Source organism: Molothrus ater, chromosome 1, assembly GCF_012460135.2.
Source record: "Molothrus ater isolate BHLD 08-10-18 breed brown headed cowbird chromosome 1, BPBGC_Mater_1.1, whole genome shotgun sequence".
In the NCBI taxonomy this organism is placed as follows: Eukaryota; Metazoa; Chordata; class Aves; order Passeriformes; family Icteridae; genus Molothrus; species Molothrus ater.
Genome location: NC_050478.2, coordinates 71,443,335 through 71,463,232, shown reverse-complemented (window position 1 = coordinate 71,463,232; position 19,898 = coordinate 71,443,335). Strand labels below are relative to the sequence as shown.

The following is a 19,898-nucleotide window of genomic DNA, read 5'->3' as shown; positions in this document are numbered from 1 at the left end:
CAAAGTAAATAGCTCATTTGGAGAATTCTTTTTAGTCAAATTTAATATCTTCCTACTGTGGTCATTACCAATCTGTTTAGTTTCTTTTGCAAAATACTGGAGGGAAAATCTTTAAATGTGTCATTCAACACAGAAATCATTTTCCTTAGCATATTCCTAGTGCAGTGTATGTGCTACTAAGAAGCATGACATATTTGAAGTGTTTACTTAAGTATCACATGAATTTGTGTACTCATGTATAGAGAAAATGGAAGGGGGAGTTTAATACTGGTTGCGTCTCTTCCCCACTTTCTCAGTGTAATACTACAAATGAATTGCTCCCACTCAAGCCATGTGCCTGCATGGGTTCCACTAAGGTCTGTAGCATTCTACAAGAGTGCTGAGTCCACACAGCAAAATCCCTTGCAAGGACCAGGCATAAAAGATATAAGCATGTAATTAATTTTATGAATGCAAATAGTGCACTGACTTTCTGGGAGACCACTTGCTCATTGTGATGATTACAGTAAGCATGTCAGTAAAGCTTTTCAAGTCTGAGCTTTTTGACTATAAAATCCTTGGCATTTATGTAAATATGTATTGAGCACAATACATTTCAATCCCAGTGGAACTCTCTCGGTGCCCATATGGTCATCCAAACTATTAATGGTTTTATCCTTTTGTTGGAAGTGTTGTTCTCTTCAGAATTAACAGGATAAATGGGTCACTTGCAAGAAATGCCAGAAGTTGGTTCTGGCAGTTATTTCATTTTCCTTTTCATCTTTGCGCAGAATTAGCTATTCAATTAAGAATAACTTAATTACAGAACAAATATGTGCTGGGGAAGGGGGGAATGTCTGTAGAATTGGAGCATGAAGAGTAGTTCACACTTGCAATATGCCTACTTTAATTTGCAATACAAGCTAAAAGAGAAATTAATATTTTCATTGGTGAACTCTATTTTTGTAGAATAATTAGGTAGTTCCTTTGTACCATGTATGGACCACAAGTAGCACAAAGATCAATCAGATCTTCATGGGTCTTTATGAAGCCAAAAGTTGTATTGGTAACTGCTGACTGACAAAAAAAAAAAGGATTGTCAGCAATGCTTGCAAGGCAAGAACAGAGAAAGTAACCTAAAGAACCGAGTTGATAATCAAATATTCATCACAAAAGCAGGGATAAGAAAGGCATTCACTTTGGGTCAGGGATATAAACTGCATAGATACACCTACATGTTTTACCACAGAATAGACAACTGTGAGAAACAAAATGAAACATTTAAGTTATTCTTCAAAAATAAAGCACCCTCTGCAGAAATCTCACAGATTTTGGTCTTGTAGTTTTGCCAGGCTCAATAATTTTTGTGTCTCAGCAAGGAAAACAAGATTTCCCTCTCTTTACTGCCTTCAAATTCTTTGCACATCCCCATGCTGAGTCATGAAATATGTTTCTGTAATATATATTTCATACGGCAAGCAGAGGCTCATCAATTCCATCTTTGCAGATTTCCTTAAGAATGCATTTTGAAGGGCTCCAAGAAACAATTTGCATTAAGGGAACATTAAAAGTCCAGTTCTGCCTCACTCAGTAAGGCCAAGTAACCCTTGCTGTATGATGGGTCCCCCCGATTCCCTGCAAGGAACAGAATCTGCCTCCAAGCCTGAGCCAACCATCTGTGGCAAAAACCACTGTGGACCGTCAAAGTCAAGAGACCCCACCAAGCTAATACACCCCAAGCACCTGGCTCTTATCCTAACCAAGTGTTGTGTCTACAGCTGAAGTGACCCTGTACTCCTCCATCACACTCATCTGCATGAGTCCTCTGAGAGACTCAGTCACCCATGGCCGTAACTCTATCTCAGCCATCACTTGTGCTACCACACAGCCCAAACCCTAAATGTATGTGAGTGCCTTTTTACGCCACTCAGAAATGCATTCCTTGGCCTGCAGGCCTTGCAGATGCAGAAGCCAAGAGCACGCACCTGGGGTTGGTGACACTGTGGGAAAGAGGACCCAGAGAGATCAGCAGCACCTCAGCCCAGGAGTTAACAGAGGCCTTTTTCATCCCTTTAACACCAGCTGAGGACCTGAGACAGAAAAAAATGTCATTCTCCTTCCGTCTTGGAGAGGAACCACTGTGGGCTAAACATTTTTATTAACGGTATCAATTTGCCCTTAGGTGAGGAGCAAAATGCAGTGAGTTTGATCCTGCTTGCTCATAGTTTTGGAAAGGCATGAGAAAACAGAAACTCTGCTATTAACAAAAGAAAAAAAAAAAAAAAAAAAAACTCTGTTCCACTTCAATACTACTGTTTTCTTCCATTTCTACAAAAATATATGACCATGTCGCCATGCACTGGCAGTAAATGGGGAAATTACTGGTACTCAAGGAAGGAACATCCTTTTACAAGACTTTACATTACTTAATGGCAAGTTTCCTGACAGTTGCCATACCCCAGAATAAGATTGCATTGGGAATAAGAAATGTTCTTAGGGATATTGCTGCCAGGGACCACTGAGTCGTACACTGTTATCAAGAAAGGTTCCTCATGGAACTGCACATTCAGGTGGCAAAAGCTGTTCTCACAAATAGCCTGAAGCATTTATATCACTCCTCTTGACCTTTTTTTCACTGCTTTTACTTACCTGGCTTCTTCCTGATTTAATGCACCTGTGGATGAAAAGCATCCTGATGATCAGATTTCATTTGCTATTGCCTCCTTACAGGTATACTGGTAACTCTGAAAGTTCATTTAACAATGTCTTGATACCTTGCTTAAGCACTGTTGATCCTTGATGGCTGAACTTAATTGCAGGAAGCACCTGACACCATTAGTTTTGAATTTGTGGTTTGAGAATTCACCTACAAACACAATTCTGATTGCCACAGGAATTGGTCCATTGCATTGTATCACCTCTTTGCCACATTAACAAAAATGCAAGTGATCTGTGCAGTTGGGGGAGTTTCTTAAAGCAAAACTCCAGGTAGGACCTTAGCTGCTGGATCATAGCCTGCTCACAGTTTCTCTTCCCGTTGCAGGGTGTTTTCCCTCAAATTATATTGGGAGGTGGTGGGAAGCTCTTCCCCACATTTACTCACCAGCAAAACATGGATTGTAAATAATGTCCTCCTGATTTTACTAAGAATAACTTGTTGTTTAGAACGCACCAAGAACATGGGGGGCATATTTATGAGTGGAGGGCTTCAGCTTTCTTTCCCTCATTGTAGAGGTGTGTTGGAGGTTTGGAGCAAAGCCATCGCAGGACAAAGAGAGGCAAGTCTTGCACACATAGCTCTTGGACATAGTTTTCCTATGGCTGTGGGCATCCAGCAGGGACTGTGAGCCATGTCCCTGCCTCTCACAAAGAGCTGAAAAACTTAATGAAGTGACAGACACACAGACATTACTGTGGTCCTTCTGGGCTTGTACTGCTTAGGGTAAATCCCCATTCTTTAGCTTTGCAGACAATAAACCCTAGCATATTATGTAGCCAGTATCTAAACAACAAGCAGTTCTGGACATTGCTCTGCTTAGAAGGATTTTACCATGTTCTGTGCTTATAGTTTTGACTTTCTTTGTCATATCTATTCAGGCTTAGGTTGTAAACTTTTTCAAGGTAAAGGGCCCATTCGTTTGCTACACTTTACAGCTGTATAGGTTAGCAGCACTGTGTGGTCATACTCCTGGGCTTTATACTTGGAAACATTATTTTGTGTAGAAATTAGTCTTAGATGGTCATTTTATCTCTACTCCCCTTGTGGACATCACTTCCAGACTTATACTGCCCTTTTCAGATTTCAGCCAACATTTGGAAAATTTTTTGAATTTCTGTTTCAGTAGATTCTAAGTGTACCCAGTTCTCCAGTTGTAACAACCTTTATGCCAGGGAATTCACAACCATACTCTTAACCATACTCTTCCTCTCTGTTAAAAACACTGCATTGTCTCAGTCTTTACTTTAAAGTCACACAACTGTCTAAAATGCTTTTTTATTATTTTGAAATCTTTCAAGGATTTCAGTTGGAAATATTTGACAGACGTCTCATACATTTATCTCCACAGGATGAAACAATTAACTAAGCCTAAACACCTAAGTGTAGAACAGCAGTAAAAGGAAGTGCAAACTAATGGCTTAAGACTCAGAGCTCCACGTACCTTTCCTAATTAGTCTGTTTGTCATGAAAAATGTCTATTTTTTGTCATGAAAAAAACCCATCCTGTTAGTCATGAATGTTCCTTAAAGGAGCAGTAAAAATACTGGACCAACAGAGGATATATGGAGTGCTTTGACAGAGTAACTTGTGTGCAGCACTAGATCATTAAGTTCAGCAAAATACTTTGCTAAAGGTTTGCTATAATCCATAGCCTGGAGTGAGGTCACCAACTAAACTGTCTTTATAAGAAGAAAAGACCCTAGACTGATGAGAAAGCATCCTCTGATAGAGGTCATTATTCCTTTGTCTAAACAGGTCTTTAAGGACTGTGAAAGAAAAAAACATGTTAGCATGACTTGCTTGGACATAGAGTATGTGGCCATCAGCACTGTGAAACATTTTGTGGGTTATAAAATTATTAACTGACCATTCAAATTCTAGAAATGTTGCATTTGTAGCAGCAATCAGTTCGTCAGAGAGGAGACAATAGAGTGTGAAACCTGAATTCAAGCAACAGATAGGCTGAGAGAATAATTAAAGCCAGAAATAACTTGGAGCTTCCAGAAATTATACTCAAGGTTTGCAATATAGCAATAATATCTGTATTTATGTAGACGTGTGCATGAACGTGTGTGAAATGACAATGGCACAGTTTCCAAACAGAAAGATGGTTGCCAAATATTGTTCTCCAGCTGTCATAATTTTCCAGAGTGAACTGGATTTAAATATTCTCTAAGGACTTCTGGTCATAAATATTTCTAAAAAGTATACACTTAACTCATGCCAATCAATATCATAAAGCAACCCTACAGCTAAATTAGCAAAGTCAAGAACTCATACTTATTGACTAAACCCTGATATGACTTGTACCTAAGGCTCCAAGTCTTCAGCTTATATGGTAATAGTATTTCTGTTTTCAAAAGTTGTGCATGCTGATCTTACATTTTTATATAGAGGATTAAATACTTTATAGCATATTTGCCTATTGAGAAAACTCATTTGCCTTGAGGAAAAATGCATCCTCTTATGAATTTCCTTTTACTTTACAGGATACTGCATTTCTGAGAACCAGGATCTCTCCTGGACATTTCAAAGGACTACATAGAGGACTTACTTTATTCTCAAGGGACCCAAGTTAATGTGTTTGGACTTTTAAGTCAGTCGTAGTATACGGATGTGGACTTCAGGTAGAATGAGCAATGCAAAGAACTTGTTTGGACTTGGTGTCTCCTTGTATTTTTGGGGACTGATGGACCTTACTACAACTGTGCTGTCAGGAAGTACCAGGCCCCTCACTGAAGGGCAAGAAGACAACCTGTCAGACAAGCTGCATCAGCGTATGAAGAGGAGCTGGGTGTGGAACCAGTTTTTTGTTCTGGAGGAATACACAGGAACTGACCCTCTCTACGTTGGGAAGGTAAGATCCACAGTGGGAAGATGTCTGTAAGAGTGTATCCGAGTATTTGCAGATTGTGGTGAAACACAGGATGTTTCCTCAAGTGCCTTTGCCTTCTTTCATCCTCATTAATTTCACTTCTGCTCCCAAGAGCTTTTGCCCCATGTCACCTCTGTTTGGGAAGAATTTCTGTTTCAAGGGGCTGTCAATATATTTGCCTATTTCAAAGAGATCTGCTGCATCAATCATCATCTGCAATTTGAGGTAGTGTTAGAAAATCTGCAGCAATTTTTCCAGGGACTCCTACAATGTCAAGGCAAAGCAAGGTTATATTGACATATAAGGATTAGGAAAGAAAGGAAGAGTTTGTGATCATGCTTCTGTCCATGATCAAGTCAGCTAGAAACTGCAATTCAAAATCAAATTAAGTAGCTAGTTTCCCTTGAAAACTGACATTTTAGGGTTTTTTTTCAGTAAATCTTCAGGGTCAGAGTATATTCTGGCTTACCACATCTTGACTGCAGGTTAATTTTGTGGACTACAGAGAAGTTGCTCCACATCTAGAAGGGTAGATGGGCACCTCATTAAATTCAACTATGAAGGGCCCTATTTTTAGATCCCTTATGCCCCAAGAACCTACCCATCATTACAAATATGTGTAAAATATATTCTGACCCCATCCTGTACATATACTTGGTAAAATTTTGCATTTACTTTTCTGTGTCTCTTTGAGAAAGAAGTTGATTGAAATCAGACCAGTGACGTCTGTTGTCACAATCTTTCTCACTATAACCATCCTCCTTTTTTGCTTTTAAAGACCTGAATGACTGACCCTGTATTAACCCTGTTATTCAAGGTGTTATGGTCAGCGTCAAGTTTGCTTCTATTCTACACCAAGGTGACAAATCTGGACAATAATGCAGAGAGAGTTAATGTGCTTAAGTTTTTGAACAATACAATCAAGATTTACATGCCTAGAATATCAGATACAGCTATGAGAGAATACACATAGGCATATATGAAAAATAACTTAGAAAGTATGTCAGAAAATAATTCCTTCACATTTCATTGTTTATATTTTATGAGATATAGGCTCCGGTTTTCTTTCCAAGCTATCCATCTGCAGAAAAAAAAAAAATATTACATATCCAGAGGCCCAGTTTGGACTCATATTTATCATTCTACAGCCCCATAGAGCTAAACTGTGCTCTCAGTCACACCAATATAAATCAAAGTGGATCTGCAGACTTCAGAAGACCACCTCCTGATTTATCCCTGCATGACTGACAGCAAGATGTGCTCGCCTTCCTCCCACAGCAATGGCATTACTAGTGATTGCCTCCAGATGAGACCTCATTAGTCTTCATTCATCTGTGCACCTAGCTTTTCAGGTCTTGAGATCTCTATTGAATAAAGAAAGTAATATTTGTTTTCAGGCAATTCCCAGCTTCGGAACAAGGGCCAGACTTACTTATTATTCCATATTCTCAGTTACATCTGAAATTACTTCAGGTTCCCACTTGTGAGCCGAATCTTAGGTAAAACACATATGGGGAGAAACCAGCTCATCTTTTAGACCTGCTGTTGTCATTAGGAGCACACATATTTGACGCAGTCAGCAGCACTCCTGAGCTTGCCACTGCTCAGCTTTGCCCAAGGGAAGGACACCAGGACGTCTCCTCATGGCCTGTGCCCGCCACTCTGAAGCCCAAGCTGTCGTCAGGGAGCTTCTCCAAGGCTGCCTGGGCTGCTGGCTGTGCTCACACCGGGGTGCACAAGGGCTAATTAGCACCCACGGTGAACAGGGCCAATTAGTCCCATGCACTGCTGAGCTGACACAGCTGGATCCTTCGGAAGGCCTCCTAACTCAGCAGAGCTCCATGTCGTCCCGGCACCAGGGAATTCTGCTGCCAGGAGGAGCCTCTGGGGCTCACGCATTCCATGGTCTCCCACCCCCAGTGGGGTGGGGAGCAGCCAGCAGAGCGGTGGGATGGGGGCTCTGGGGCTCTGTGAGGCAGAGGCTTCCCCTCGCCTCACCCAGCCTGAGGCACAGGCGCTCTGGAGAGGCAGCAGCCTCCCACAATTCATCACCCGCCTGCATTTGCACTGCCTGAGTCTCAGGGATGCTTGGGAAAGGGGTCAGCAGGGAATAGACTGTGGGGTGAATTAATTGTTCTGGCAGGCCAGAAATTTTTCAGCCCAAGTCACCCCAGGCTGGCTCAAAAATAGCTCTGTAAGGCTTGCACAGAGTGGGGCGGAGGTGCAACAGGGCTTTCAGTCTGCTGTTGGCTGCTCACACCAGCCCTCCAAAGCAGCCCTGGGTCCCATACCAGGCCAGGCAGGGCCTCTTCTTACTGATGTCACCCACAGCATCCTGAAGCATCCTCAAAGCCAGGCCTTGGTTGTATCCATCTGCTCTCTCCAAGCCCCTGTCAGAAGGAGAAAGAATGCAGAGCACAGAGCCAGCTGTACAGCTGGTTCTGGCTGGTTCTGTATGACTGGAGCAACCAAAAAAGCACCTTGACTTGAACTACAGGTCCAGGCTTGCCTAATATGATTTCCAAGGCTGCTATGATTCTGTGAACTTCCCTAGGCAACTGTTAAGGCAAGGTGCAAAATATGTTTTGGACAGAGAAATGAAAGAAACTTCCTGACACGAAGTCAGTACAATTTTCCTTTTCTCCAGTGGTCATGATAGTGATTTAAAGTACTTCAGCTTCAGAGGGTTCCTGGTCCTGTCACAGATAAATACAAGGCTTCAGTTTTCCTAGAGGTGGCCATTATTGGCTAATAGGATGAACCAGGGAAACCAAAGCCCCTTCATTTGCTACAGCAGGTATTTTCCACATTCAATGAGCAGCCTACACTGTGTCAGTAATTGAACTGGGAACACACTTCACCATTTTGCCATGTTGGAGACTCCCTAACCCTGTTTCAAAGAAGCATTTGAATCACAGCAGCTGAATAAATGAATAAAATGCAACCTCTCTGCAGACTATCAATGTGCATCAACCACACTCACTCCTGCATCCTTACAAAAATCCCCTGCAGGTGCTACCTCACTGGAAGCAGAGAAGAGAGAAGCACATCAAGGATGGAGTCATAGACTCACAGACTGTTTAGCAGAGCTGTGTGGGTTCTCCCCTGAGCTGCTCACTGCAGTGCTACTCTCTTCCACATGCCCTTTGCCAGGAAATGTGTCATTCCAATGCAGATGTAACATCCTTATTTTTTTGTACTGTTCTCATCAAAGGAGCAACGCGGGTTGACACAGTTAAAAACTTCTCAGGAGTTATCAGCTTTATTCCTCCAATAACCCATTCCTTAATATGGAGGAGAAAGTAAAAATTAATTCCTCCTACTCTGTATCAACCACATGGCAGCACAATTTATTGTACCACCCATAAAACAGAGCCAACTTAAACCTAGATCACCTTTCCAACACAGTGACTTTTACACTCCAAACTACAGCATCCTGATATTAGGTTTGGTGTGAACTTCAGTCCCTTCAGACACCAAATTCTTTCAGATTTATTGCAGTCTGGCAGTGTTATGTCTTTTTGTCTTTTACACTCTTTTTTGCTTTGTCTTGAAAGAGTGGGTTATACAAGAAGCTGCAAAAGTGCTGCTAGCATTTGTTACTGCCTAGCCTTGGTTGAGACCCAATGTTTCTAACAAATCACAGCTAGACAGAGATCCTCTTGTACTCCCAAATTCTTAACAGCATGCCATGTTCATTCCTTGTTTGCTCCCTTCACAACTGCATTTATTCCAAACAGGGCCTTGGGCAGAAAGTGTAATTTAACCCATAAGTTTGATTCATTATTTGCTTCTAAGTATTCGGAAAATTCCTGAACATCTAATGCTATTTCAAAAAATGCTTTTTTTTTTCTTTCTCTTTTCCTTCTTATATTTCTCCTTCATTTTCTTTTCCTGTTCCCATTCCCTTTTTCTTTTCCTGTTTTCTTTTTTCCTTGCTTTTAATTTCTTTTTTATTTTTCTCTTTCTTTTCTGTTTCATTTTTGCCTTTTGACTTTGCATTTGACTTTGCCTTCCTCTCTCTCTTTTCTTTTTTTTCTTTTCCTTATTTAATGAGGACTTGTTGGTGTTCCGAAACACATTTTCTTCCATCAAGCCCAGCTCTAATTCCCCAATCAGGTCTAACATCTGTATCTGTCTCAGCAGCTGTATTCTTTCACTGGAGCACTAATGCACTAAAACAAATGCCCAAGACGTAGCTTAGTGGTTCTGAAGCAATTTGAAAAGCTATAATAGTGTCCTCTTTCTGGAAGTATCCTGTTTACTAGGTCCTACAGCGATAATCTCTGAGTTATGGGTGTTTAGGGTAAATAATGACAACCACTGTCTTTTTTTAAACTAATCACAAGATGGTATTTCCTGAAGATATACCAGTTTGCAGTCCTGGGGCCCGCATGTGAATTAATACACATGGCAGCCATCTAAATTTAACTGTTTACCACTGCCAAATTTTTCTGGGCTTGTTCTTCCACCATTCAGTTAATACATTGCCTGAGAGCTGCCAGCTTTTCTCCAAAATATCGATGTTTCTCAGATGCAGTAGCCTCTGCAGGGATGGAGGCAGAGGAGGAGGAAGTGAAATACCAGTGGCCTGACACAGCCATTGTCACAACCTGCACCTTCAGCTCCTGCAGCCACATTGCAGCGCTGCTGCCCTTAACATTCGCTGTCCCAGCACCTGCTTGGAGCCCATGGGCCACCTCTGTACAGACCTGTCTGCAGGACGGGATATGCCATGGAAAACCATGGGATCCCTCCTCATGAAAGCACTCTTGCCCTAAAATCAGGAGGGTCCGAGTTTTGCATAGATCACCTGACCTACCTGAGAAGCTAGTAAGGCAGATACCCTTTGGAGAATGAGTTTCTCCCAACTAGATCCTTCGCTGGGGGAAAAGGTCTTTCCACTCCCCAGTCAACAGGATTGTGTGCCCTAAAGCAGCTGAGGAGCTGCTTCAGTGGCACTAGAAATGCTTAGGTCAGATAAGTCATTTTGCCCACATTCCTATTAAACTTTCTCTTATGTAATAAGTTATTGTATATGTTCTTTATGTTTTAAACAGCTCAGAGATGAGATTTCTTCTTTCTTTCTTGACAGAATAGTCTATAATCAATTGTACAAAGTTTGACTTCTGCTTTTTGACACAAATTATGCATTTCTGTTCGCATTAATTCTTCAAATACTGTGTTCATATATTCAGTCTATTATTCTAAGATTTTTCTCTCCAGTTCAAATATTTACCTATGTTTGGCCCCATCTTCCAAGATTACTCCCATCTGTCCTTTAAGCTCATCAAAGCATTAAACACATACCTAATTCTGACCATATTTCTGACATAATTTGCCCATATATGCATTTTAAAATGTGTTTAATTGAATCCAGCCCACTTTCACTGCTTTTTTAAAATTATTATTTATCCTTTATTCATCACCCACAATGATAATCACACTGGAAAACAGTATTCACATGTGAACCATTTTGATTTTTGTACCTCAAGTCTATTGCCTTCCTGTCTTTTGGTACTGAATGATTACTGCCACTGGGCATTGATCTTTATGCTCTGTTCCTCAAAGGCATGGAAGTATGAGCATACCATTGTGGATTTTCATAGTGTGAGTGAAATTAACCAATTTGATTGCTTTTGATAGTCATTCTAGTATTTCATGGGAACCAGGTGTTTAACAGAATATAGTCCCCAGAATGATTTGTTTCCCTGTTTTAGATTATAATTAGTACTGTGTTTACTCTTGCTCTTTTCTGTTGCATTCACAGTTATCTGTGGCTGCTCAGAACTAATTAGCAGTCATGCAATAAATCCGTTTGCTAATTTCCTAGAAAATCTGGGATGGTTCTCATTTCTATAGCCTGCCATGGGCATAAGCAACTGTTTTTTGCTGCTTAGCTTACTTACTGTTTGACAATACTCCTTCCTGAAGATGTAAGGATCCAGACTAATTTTATTACTAAAATTTAATGGAAAAAGATTAAAATATTTCTGAGTCATAACACGTACTGTGTAGCTCTTCCATTCTGCTTTCCCCTTGATCCCGAACAGATTTGCCTTATTTGCCCCAGCATTATGCTACCCCTGTAGTATTTGACTCCTCTTAAGCCAAGTGAGAAATTACAGTCTGCAGCTTTGCTGACCTCACTTTATCCTAAATCTTCTCAGTGGCCATTCTAACAAAGCAAAAGATAATTATTGTGTTGAGTGAAATTCCAAAAAGGCACAGAACCTGTTCCTGTTTGGGTGCCTCTGCCTTTTCTTTTGGCACAGCTGTGGGTGCAGAAGCAGGAAGACAGGAGAGGGTTTTTAATTGCAGCTATGCGATACAGACTTTACTATGCCTCTTTCAGCAAAGCGAGTACATTAGAACCAGCTTGTGAGTCCCGACAGTGAGACCAGAATGCTGGGGATGATCACGTGCTCAGTGTTTCTCAGCAGCTGCTTACCCAGCTCATGGTCTAATTGAATCCTGTTCCTTTCCACAGCTCCACTCTGACATGGACAGGGGAGATGGCTCTATCAAATACATCCTCTCAGGAGAGGGAGCTGGCATTGTGTTCACAATTGATGATACGACAGGGGACATTCATGCCATTCAGCGGCTGGACCGGGAAGAAAGGTCACAGTACACCCTCAGAGCACAGGCTCTGGACAGAAGAACAGGCCGGCCCATGGAACCAGAGTCAGAGTTTATCATCAAAATCCAAGACATCAACGACAATGAACCCAAGTTCCTGGATGGACCTTACGTAGCCTCTGTTCCGGAAATGTCACCTGTGGGTAAGACAGATTTTGTGGAGTCTCTTTCCCCTATGAGCAAATTGGAGATGGTTGCCAAAACACAAATTCCCTGACTCCTTGATCTCAGCTTCTGCCCATTGGGCAGGGGCTGCAGGACAGAGGAGCTTATCCTGGGGTGCCTGCTTGCTGTAGAAAAGAGACAACAGTCTTCACATCAGTAGCAGCTCCTCTGAAAGAAAATGTGTCAAGAGAAGCCTGAGAGATGAAAAAGGTGTGATTCAAACATGCCATGTTTAGACAATTTGTATAACATAGTGCCCCTTCTCCTCTGGCATCAGATGGTAGAAATAATAAAATCCATTGGACAGCCATTACCATCCTGAAAATAACACAGTCTTAGCAACCCAATCAATTTCAAGGGCTCCTACTGTCCAGGAGCCCTTGAAAACAGGGAGACATGAAAACAATCATTAGCTCCTTCTAATTCATGTAAGCCTGTACTAAACAAAGTTCAGTAAATCCTGAGATTCTGTTACTATTTGCCCTCCACTTTTACAGAATGGGATGTTGAAGACACTCCTGTTATTGCAATGCAGAAGAAAAACAGCAGCCTTCCTATTTTCCTATCCTGACACAAGTCAGGAGAAATCATTTCCATATAAGAATTCAAATAATCACATAAAATATTGGTTTTTTGGACTTTTTTTTCTTTTTGAGTTGTCTTTGTTTGCTTTTCAGCTCTGTGACATTGCTGCAGAGATAACAATATCATATAAATTTCATGTCCTGAAGTTACAGATATGCTTCAACTTCTCGTTCTTCAATATTATGTTGACATAAAGCTAGAGAGAGGCATCAAATACAGAAGTTCCAGTCAGTAATAATACTTTTTAATGGTAATGGCTAGCTTGAATTCAGATTTATCTTCAAGTGCTTATCCAGTAACATCAGATTTGTTTGTAACACAAAACATTATGTAGAAGGCTAGATACATTCATAAAGGCATTGTCTGATATTCTACGGAGTCAAAACCTACACATACTTCAGTTGTGCCTCACCTTCTCCTTGCTCTTGATAAATTACATCACCTACAAGCCATTACTAGCTTCAGAGGAAGCAGACCTTGAAAACCAATTGAAAAAAGAAATATATATGCCTCTGTGTGGGTTGCAAAGGCACTTCAGCAGTGTATAATCTTTAGGCCATACAATGTAAACTGCAGTCCCACAGAGAGATTATCTCTGAGATACATCTGTTCATGCTCACTGTTTGTGTACAATTTCCATCCCTCAGTTAACCTACAGTATCTATGGGCCTGTTAAAACAGTTCATGATTTATGTCAGCAGAGCTATGGAACTTCTTTGAGCTGCCTCCTAAAAATATTTAAAATCAAGACAAGGGAAAAGAAGCAAGCAGTATATAATTACCATCTCTCTGTCAACCATAACAAAGTACTTTTAGTTCAGCAATTCTGTAATTGTGGTCCATAGAGTACTTGCTCTTTTACATCTTCTTATAGAAGCATGATGAATTAATACCTATTAATTCCTTTAGTGCTAATGAGCTACAAGTATGAACAATAAGTACAAGCACTACGAGCATCAAGTGAAAAAGTTCGGTGTGGGAAAGCTCTTGTTAGGCATTTCAATTTACTTTGAACTGTGTACTTTTCCTGCCAGCTCTTTATCCCACAAAGTCTTACCTTGATGGTTTTTTTGTCAGGCACCTCTGTTATCCAGGTGACAGCGACAGATGCTGATGACCCAACCTATGGGAACAGCGCGAGAGTCGTATACAGTATTCTCCAAGGACAACCATATTTCTCTGTGGACTCTCGGACAGGTATGTTATTTCATCAGGGAATGAGTCAGTGTGGAAACCAAAAGAAAAAGTTGCAAGCAGAAAAAAAGGGCAGTGCATCATAGCTGTGGTCAGAGAAATGTGGCTTGGAGCCAAGACAGAGCAGCACTGTGTGAGGGGTAAAGTAATGCTGTGGTAGTGAGCTCCAGAAGAAGAATGTGCTTTTTGCAGTGATATATTCCTTTGAATGACCATATTCTGCAACTCAGAATCTGGATAGGTTTGGTGCTGTAAATACTCTTGGCTTCTATCATCGAAAAATGTCTTAAACAGATCTAGTTGATAACAAGGCTTAGGGGGAAAAAAAATCTATGAACCAGCCAGGACTGGAAAGTGCAAGCTAAAGGATGCAGTTATCTGGAGTAGTTTTACCTAAGGGTATTCTTGTTAATAACCTTACATTTATCCATAGGACACCCTCTCTGTTTCGCTTGCTTTCTCTCTCTCTTTTCTGTATACATCCAAGGTTTGTATTCAAAAGTGGAATCTGACAGATTTTGACAGTTTCTAAAGGGCATCTGTAGCACTAAGGTCAGAAACTCATGAGACGATAGTCACTGCAGAGCCCTAGGGGACAACATAGGAAAAACACTGAATAAACTTCTTCCAAAGTTAGCAGTTTACAGTGTAGGTGCTCTAGCCAAAGACAAACTTGTATATGGCATGCTATTTTCTCAGTTTTGTTTATATTTACAATATAAAAAAGCTACTAGTGCTCCTTTGTAATCGGGTGTCAACGACAAACAAATAAAGGTGTAATAATAGATTTGTTGAGAACCAAATTATTTCTAAGAAAGCAAAAGATCAATATTCAGGGTCAGATCCAGAACAGATTTAGCCACTAGAATGCAGCTTATACAGAAGATAGGCCCTTAAGTCCAAAAGCATGTACTTTATCAGTATTTAACCCAGAAAAGGTCTTTTTCTCCTCTGATTAACTTCCCAGTCACTTAGACCTGCATCTCTAGAGGCTCAGAAATGCCTCAGCCTTTAGCTGCCTCAGCCAGCAACTGGACTCCCATTTAGGGTAAGCACTGTTGTGAGCCAGAAGCCATTTCCCTATGACAAACACAGGACTGTAATCAACTTCCCCTGTGCAAACTCACCTGTGGGATTTAGTAGCTCACAAAATGCAATTGCAGCTCTGACGTTTTTCTAAAATAGAGCTAGAACATAAGTGACCAACAGCTCCTTTGTACTGATAGATAGTGATTAAAACACCCAATAGTGGACAACTCATTTCAGTACAGTCCTCCTCTAGTAGCATTTGGAGTCCTTACCATTTACCTCCCAACACAGACTCTTGGTTCCAGAGGCATGCTCCTATTCCTATTCTATCACTGTCCTCACAGGTGCTGAACAAGTGTCTGTGAAAGCACAACTTCAAAGGAAAGTTGAGAGCCTCCTCCTCCCTTTTTCCAGAACACTTTTACAGCCTGACCACAATCATATTCTCCTAGAAGATAAAAGAACTCTCCCACTTCCTAAGAAACCATCTTGCTGTTATAGAAAAAAAGGACCTTTGCTCTTTACTGTTTCCTTAAGAGCACAAACCTCACTCACTTTAGTGAAAGAAATGGTTCCAGTACATTTCTTTGGCAGACCTGAGGACCTTAACCTTTCCCATAGCCTTTCCCATGCCTTAAGTATGGGTTTTATGTTCACCACCATCCTCAGCATTTCTTTGCTGACTGACTGTGTGCAGCAGCACCAGATGCTCCCTGCTCTGCATTGCTGCATCTCTGGATACCTGATCTGGTTCTGAGTCCTGGTGTCCTCTAGGGACTGGAGGCCCCAAAGATAGGCATGGCAGAGCCTGGAGTTTAGGCACTGATGTCTTTTTTTAGCTCAAGCCAAGAGTGGAAATTCCCTACAAAGTGTTCATATATGTAGAAAATAATTCCCAAAATGCTAAGTATTTTCATATATTATTTATATATCCATGGGAGCTGAGGAAATACAGCACTTCACAGGAGGCACTCAGCTTTGCAGGATGGGACTCTGAAGGGCCCCACACACGAAGATTAAAGCAGTGCACTGCGAGCTGTTCCGTACCGGTCACTATTTCTTCCCTTCACACACAGCAATAATTGCCAACACAATATCTTTTTACTGCTTTTTTATTAAACCCATACATTGTCTTTCTGCTAAAAATAAAGGCTAAATGCAGATCAGTCAAGTTAATAGTGTCCTGATGTGCAAGTGCTGCCTGTTGAACCGTGCGACTGGGATGGTGCCTGGGGCTGGCACGCCTGCCCCCACCCTAAGGACATCCCAAACGTGTCGCTAGCAAGGGATTACCCCATGGCAGCGCATCCCCGGGCTGCACTGCCGGCTGCTCGAGGGAGCACCCGGAGGTGCTGTGAGGCTGGCTGGGGCCGGGAGGGCTGCAGGAGGACAGCCGGGGGACACGGAGCTGTCCCGGGCACAGCGGCAGCGCCCAGGAAGGAGCGCCCGGCAGTCCCGCGGCGCTGCCCGGGCCGGCGCTCGCAGCCTCCATAAGAGAAGTGTTGCTGCCACCTGATGTCCTCTCGCAGAAGTGTTACCCCGAAGGGAAGGGACGCCCTGCGGTCTGGGGGAGCACGGTGGCCCCTCCGGAGCGGGAGCAGCGGCGTCTCCCCGCACTCTGCACTCACAGCCCCAGCCTGAGTCCCGGAGCAAAGCCCCTGGGCTCCTGCCAGGTGGTCTCTAGGACTGCGTGCTCTGGAAAACTTGTCTTGATGGATCTTTTAACAAAGCACATCACTTCCAGTGATGTGCAGAGTTTGTCATTCTCAGCAGAGCCTTTAATTCGACCTAGCGCACTGTTCCCAAAAAGCTTTTCCTTGGAAAGCAACATTTTAATTTTGAACGTGCAGCCTGTCCCAGAGCTGATGCATTTTAACTGGCTTCTTTAAAATTCACACCTTCTGTTAACCTAGATTCCACTTGGGTGAGTTTTACTCTGCCAGGAAAGGTGGGACTTAGCGCAGAGCCTGGAGTCATTCTTGACACAGAGAGTAGGATTCAGGAGCAAGAGCCCTCTACCCTCTTCGTGTATTCTCTAACAGCCATTTTCTTTTGTTCCCCAAATGCCTTTCCACCCTCAATCTCAGGCTTAATTAGAACAGCTCTAATGAACATGGACCGAGAAGCAAAAGAATATTACGAAGTGATTATCCAGGCCAAGGATATGGGTGGACAGCTGGGAGGATTAGCTGGAACAACCACAGTCAACATCTCTCTCTCTGATGTCAATGACAATCCACCCAGATTTCCACAGAGTGAGTACACTTGGGGCCACGACAGGAAAAAAGGGGTGGCTGAGTTTTGTGTTTGCTCTCATGACAGCCATTTTCAAACTCAGGATAGTGACAACTAGAGATGGGCAGAATTTCAGATTTGATATGGAACTCTCCTTAAAAAAACGTCAAAAGGAATTATTCAACACCTTGCCTTTCAGAAAAAGTTTCTGACCTCCAAAATTATCAAAAACAACACTTTTTTTTTTAAAGGATGGGAAATTAATTTACAGAAAAAGGCAGGAAGGAGAACTTTTGTTTTTAGACTGCTCATGGCCATTGCCTTTGGCTACTAATTGCTGCTCTGATTGTCTTTTCATCCTATCTCGAGAGGATGTCTCTCAAATCAGGGACATGTGGTGGTGCTGGAAGTTGAAAGATAATTCATTCAACACTCCAGCCAGGCCACAGCAGGGGAGCATCTGGGAGCTGTGCTGCCAGTGTGGAGTGGGTTGTCTGTTGACACACACGCTGTTCTCCAGGAAAGGTTCATCTAAACCTTGGCAATATACAGTTAAACCCTAAAATATGTAACAGCCATACTTAATGGATGCAAAAGTAGGCAGCTCCACTCTTACCAGAAAAGCAACTTTGTATTTACAAAAGTGAACTTCAAAACAAGATTTGCAATATTTTGCCCTTTGTTAATAAGATTTTTTATCAGATTCATTTACATAATTCTATATTGCCATTAAAAATTTGAAAGAAGCTTTTCAGTTTTGATTGGACTAAATCTTCCAAGGGATGTAATTTGGGATTTTTAAAGAAAACGGATTCTTTTAGTGGTGTAAATCAATCTTAGGCCATTTTGGTTTTGACGGTTTTCCCATTTAGCTGAGTAATGCAAACTCCCGCAGTTCTTTTTGATAGTATTCTTCTTCTCCATCTGTTACTGCATGTTGCACTGGTAAATCAAAGTATTCCACTAGGATCAGCAAGAACTCTCAACTTCCACTTTTCTTCTGTTAGAGCAACTTCTTGAGCACGCCATTGCCAGCTGTGTTTTGAAAGTGTCATGAATTGTAACTGATATCAAACTTTTGATTAAGAAAAATTACAATTCATCAAACCCCGTCCTTGGTGTTATTCTGCTTTCTTATGCTTAAAATAGTCCTTCTAAAGTTGGTGCAATCAACAGAGGGGGTGCATTCAAGGAAGGTTTGAAAGTAAAGCATGATGCCAGAGAAGTATTTTAGGTACAGCATTTATATTTTCAAAATACACTTTTAAAATAGCAGGTCGTTCTTTCCCCACTCTTGCTGTTAAGCAAATTAGCAATGCAACAAATGTGGTCAAGATAGTATTTGTAGGGAGAGGCAATACATTTTAATAGAATAACTGGTAAATTCCTTCTTCAGGGCTGAAAAGAATTTTGTAGGGACTTGAGAAAGGATTTGTGGTGCTCAAAACTTGTTTAGTCCTGCTGTACAAACTGATCAAATAAAGAGATGCCTGTCCTATTAAATCTGTTCCATATCCTGCTTTATATCATGGCTGTAACAGCACTAGTGCTAATTGCCCTATTTTTCTAGTTGAAGTTCCTATCTTCAGATGTATTGCTGTCTTTAAAAAAACCCATTCAACGAACCTGTTGCTATAACAAACACCTAAATAAAACTTCCCCAGGAAATTTAGCTGGGCTGTGGCTTTTCAAAGGAAATCACATGGCTGTCACAGCTTTGGCACACAGGTGCTAAAGACTCTCTGCAGGCCATGCAGTGTCGTGGCCTCCCTGTTCCACTGCATTGCTTTGCAGTTGTTTTGGTTCCTCTTCACAGCCTGTTTTTCCCCTCTCTCCCTGTGTGCTGCTTGTGCCAGAGCATTATCAGATGAGTGTGCTGGAGTCTGCTCCCATCAGCTCCACCGTGGGCCGTGTGGTTGCTAAAGACCTGGACGAAGGCATTAATGCAGAGATGAAATACAGCCTTGTGGATGGAGATGGACTGGATGTCTTTGATATTAACACTGATCCTAATTACCAAGTTGGCATCATCACTGTAAGAAAGGTAAAAAAGTTTCCTTTTTATAGTGATTTATATGGCTAACTGTCCTGGTTACATTTTATGTGTGGAATATTCCCTACGCCTGCAATAACTTGGTTCCCATTATGTGACAGTAGCCCCTTTCTGGCTGTAAAACACAATTTCTTTAACATTTATTGCTAAAATATGAAAGCAGACTGCATTCCTAAGAACAACTTTTATAAAGAGGGAACATCATTAACATAAACATGTCTTTTCCCACCAAAGGAATGCTCTGACTCCTTATTTATCTATTTAAATATTCTCTGTAGCTTAATTATCCTACAATGCAAGATATTAGATCAATATTTGCATTTGAACTGTACATATTTTTCACTGTGGTGTTCCACAAACAATAATAAAGCATGCCCTGGAATTATTTATAAACCAATAAAACCCAGGCAATGTTTATTTTT

At 41.5% G+C, this 19,898-nt stretch overlaps 1 protein-coding gene across 3 annotated transcripts in view; it reads left to right on the top strand.

Moving 5' to 3' along the window:
* Positions 1-19,898, top strand: part of CDH20 (cadherin 20) — a 118,588-nt gene that overhangs the window by 76,032 nt on the left and 22,658 nt on the right. For all 3 annotated transcript variants that reach the window (XM_036404488.2, XM_036404494.2, XM_036404502.2), the window contains 5 exons: positions 5,188-5,555; positions 12,064-12,358; positions 14,043-14,162; positions 17,276-17,443; positions 19,280-19,467. In XM_036404488.2, the coding sequence (XP_036260381.1) occupies positions 5,313-5,555; positions 12,064-12,358; positions 14,043-14,162; positions 17,276-17,443; positions 19,280-19,467 (1,014 nt within the window). In that variant the 5' untranslated portion in view covers positions 5,188-5,312. The remainder of the gene's footprint in view (positions 1-5,187; positions 5,556-12,063; positions 12,359-14,042; positions 14,163-17,275; positions 17,444-19,279; positions 19,468-19,898) is intronic.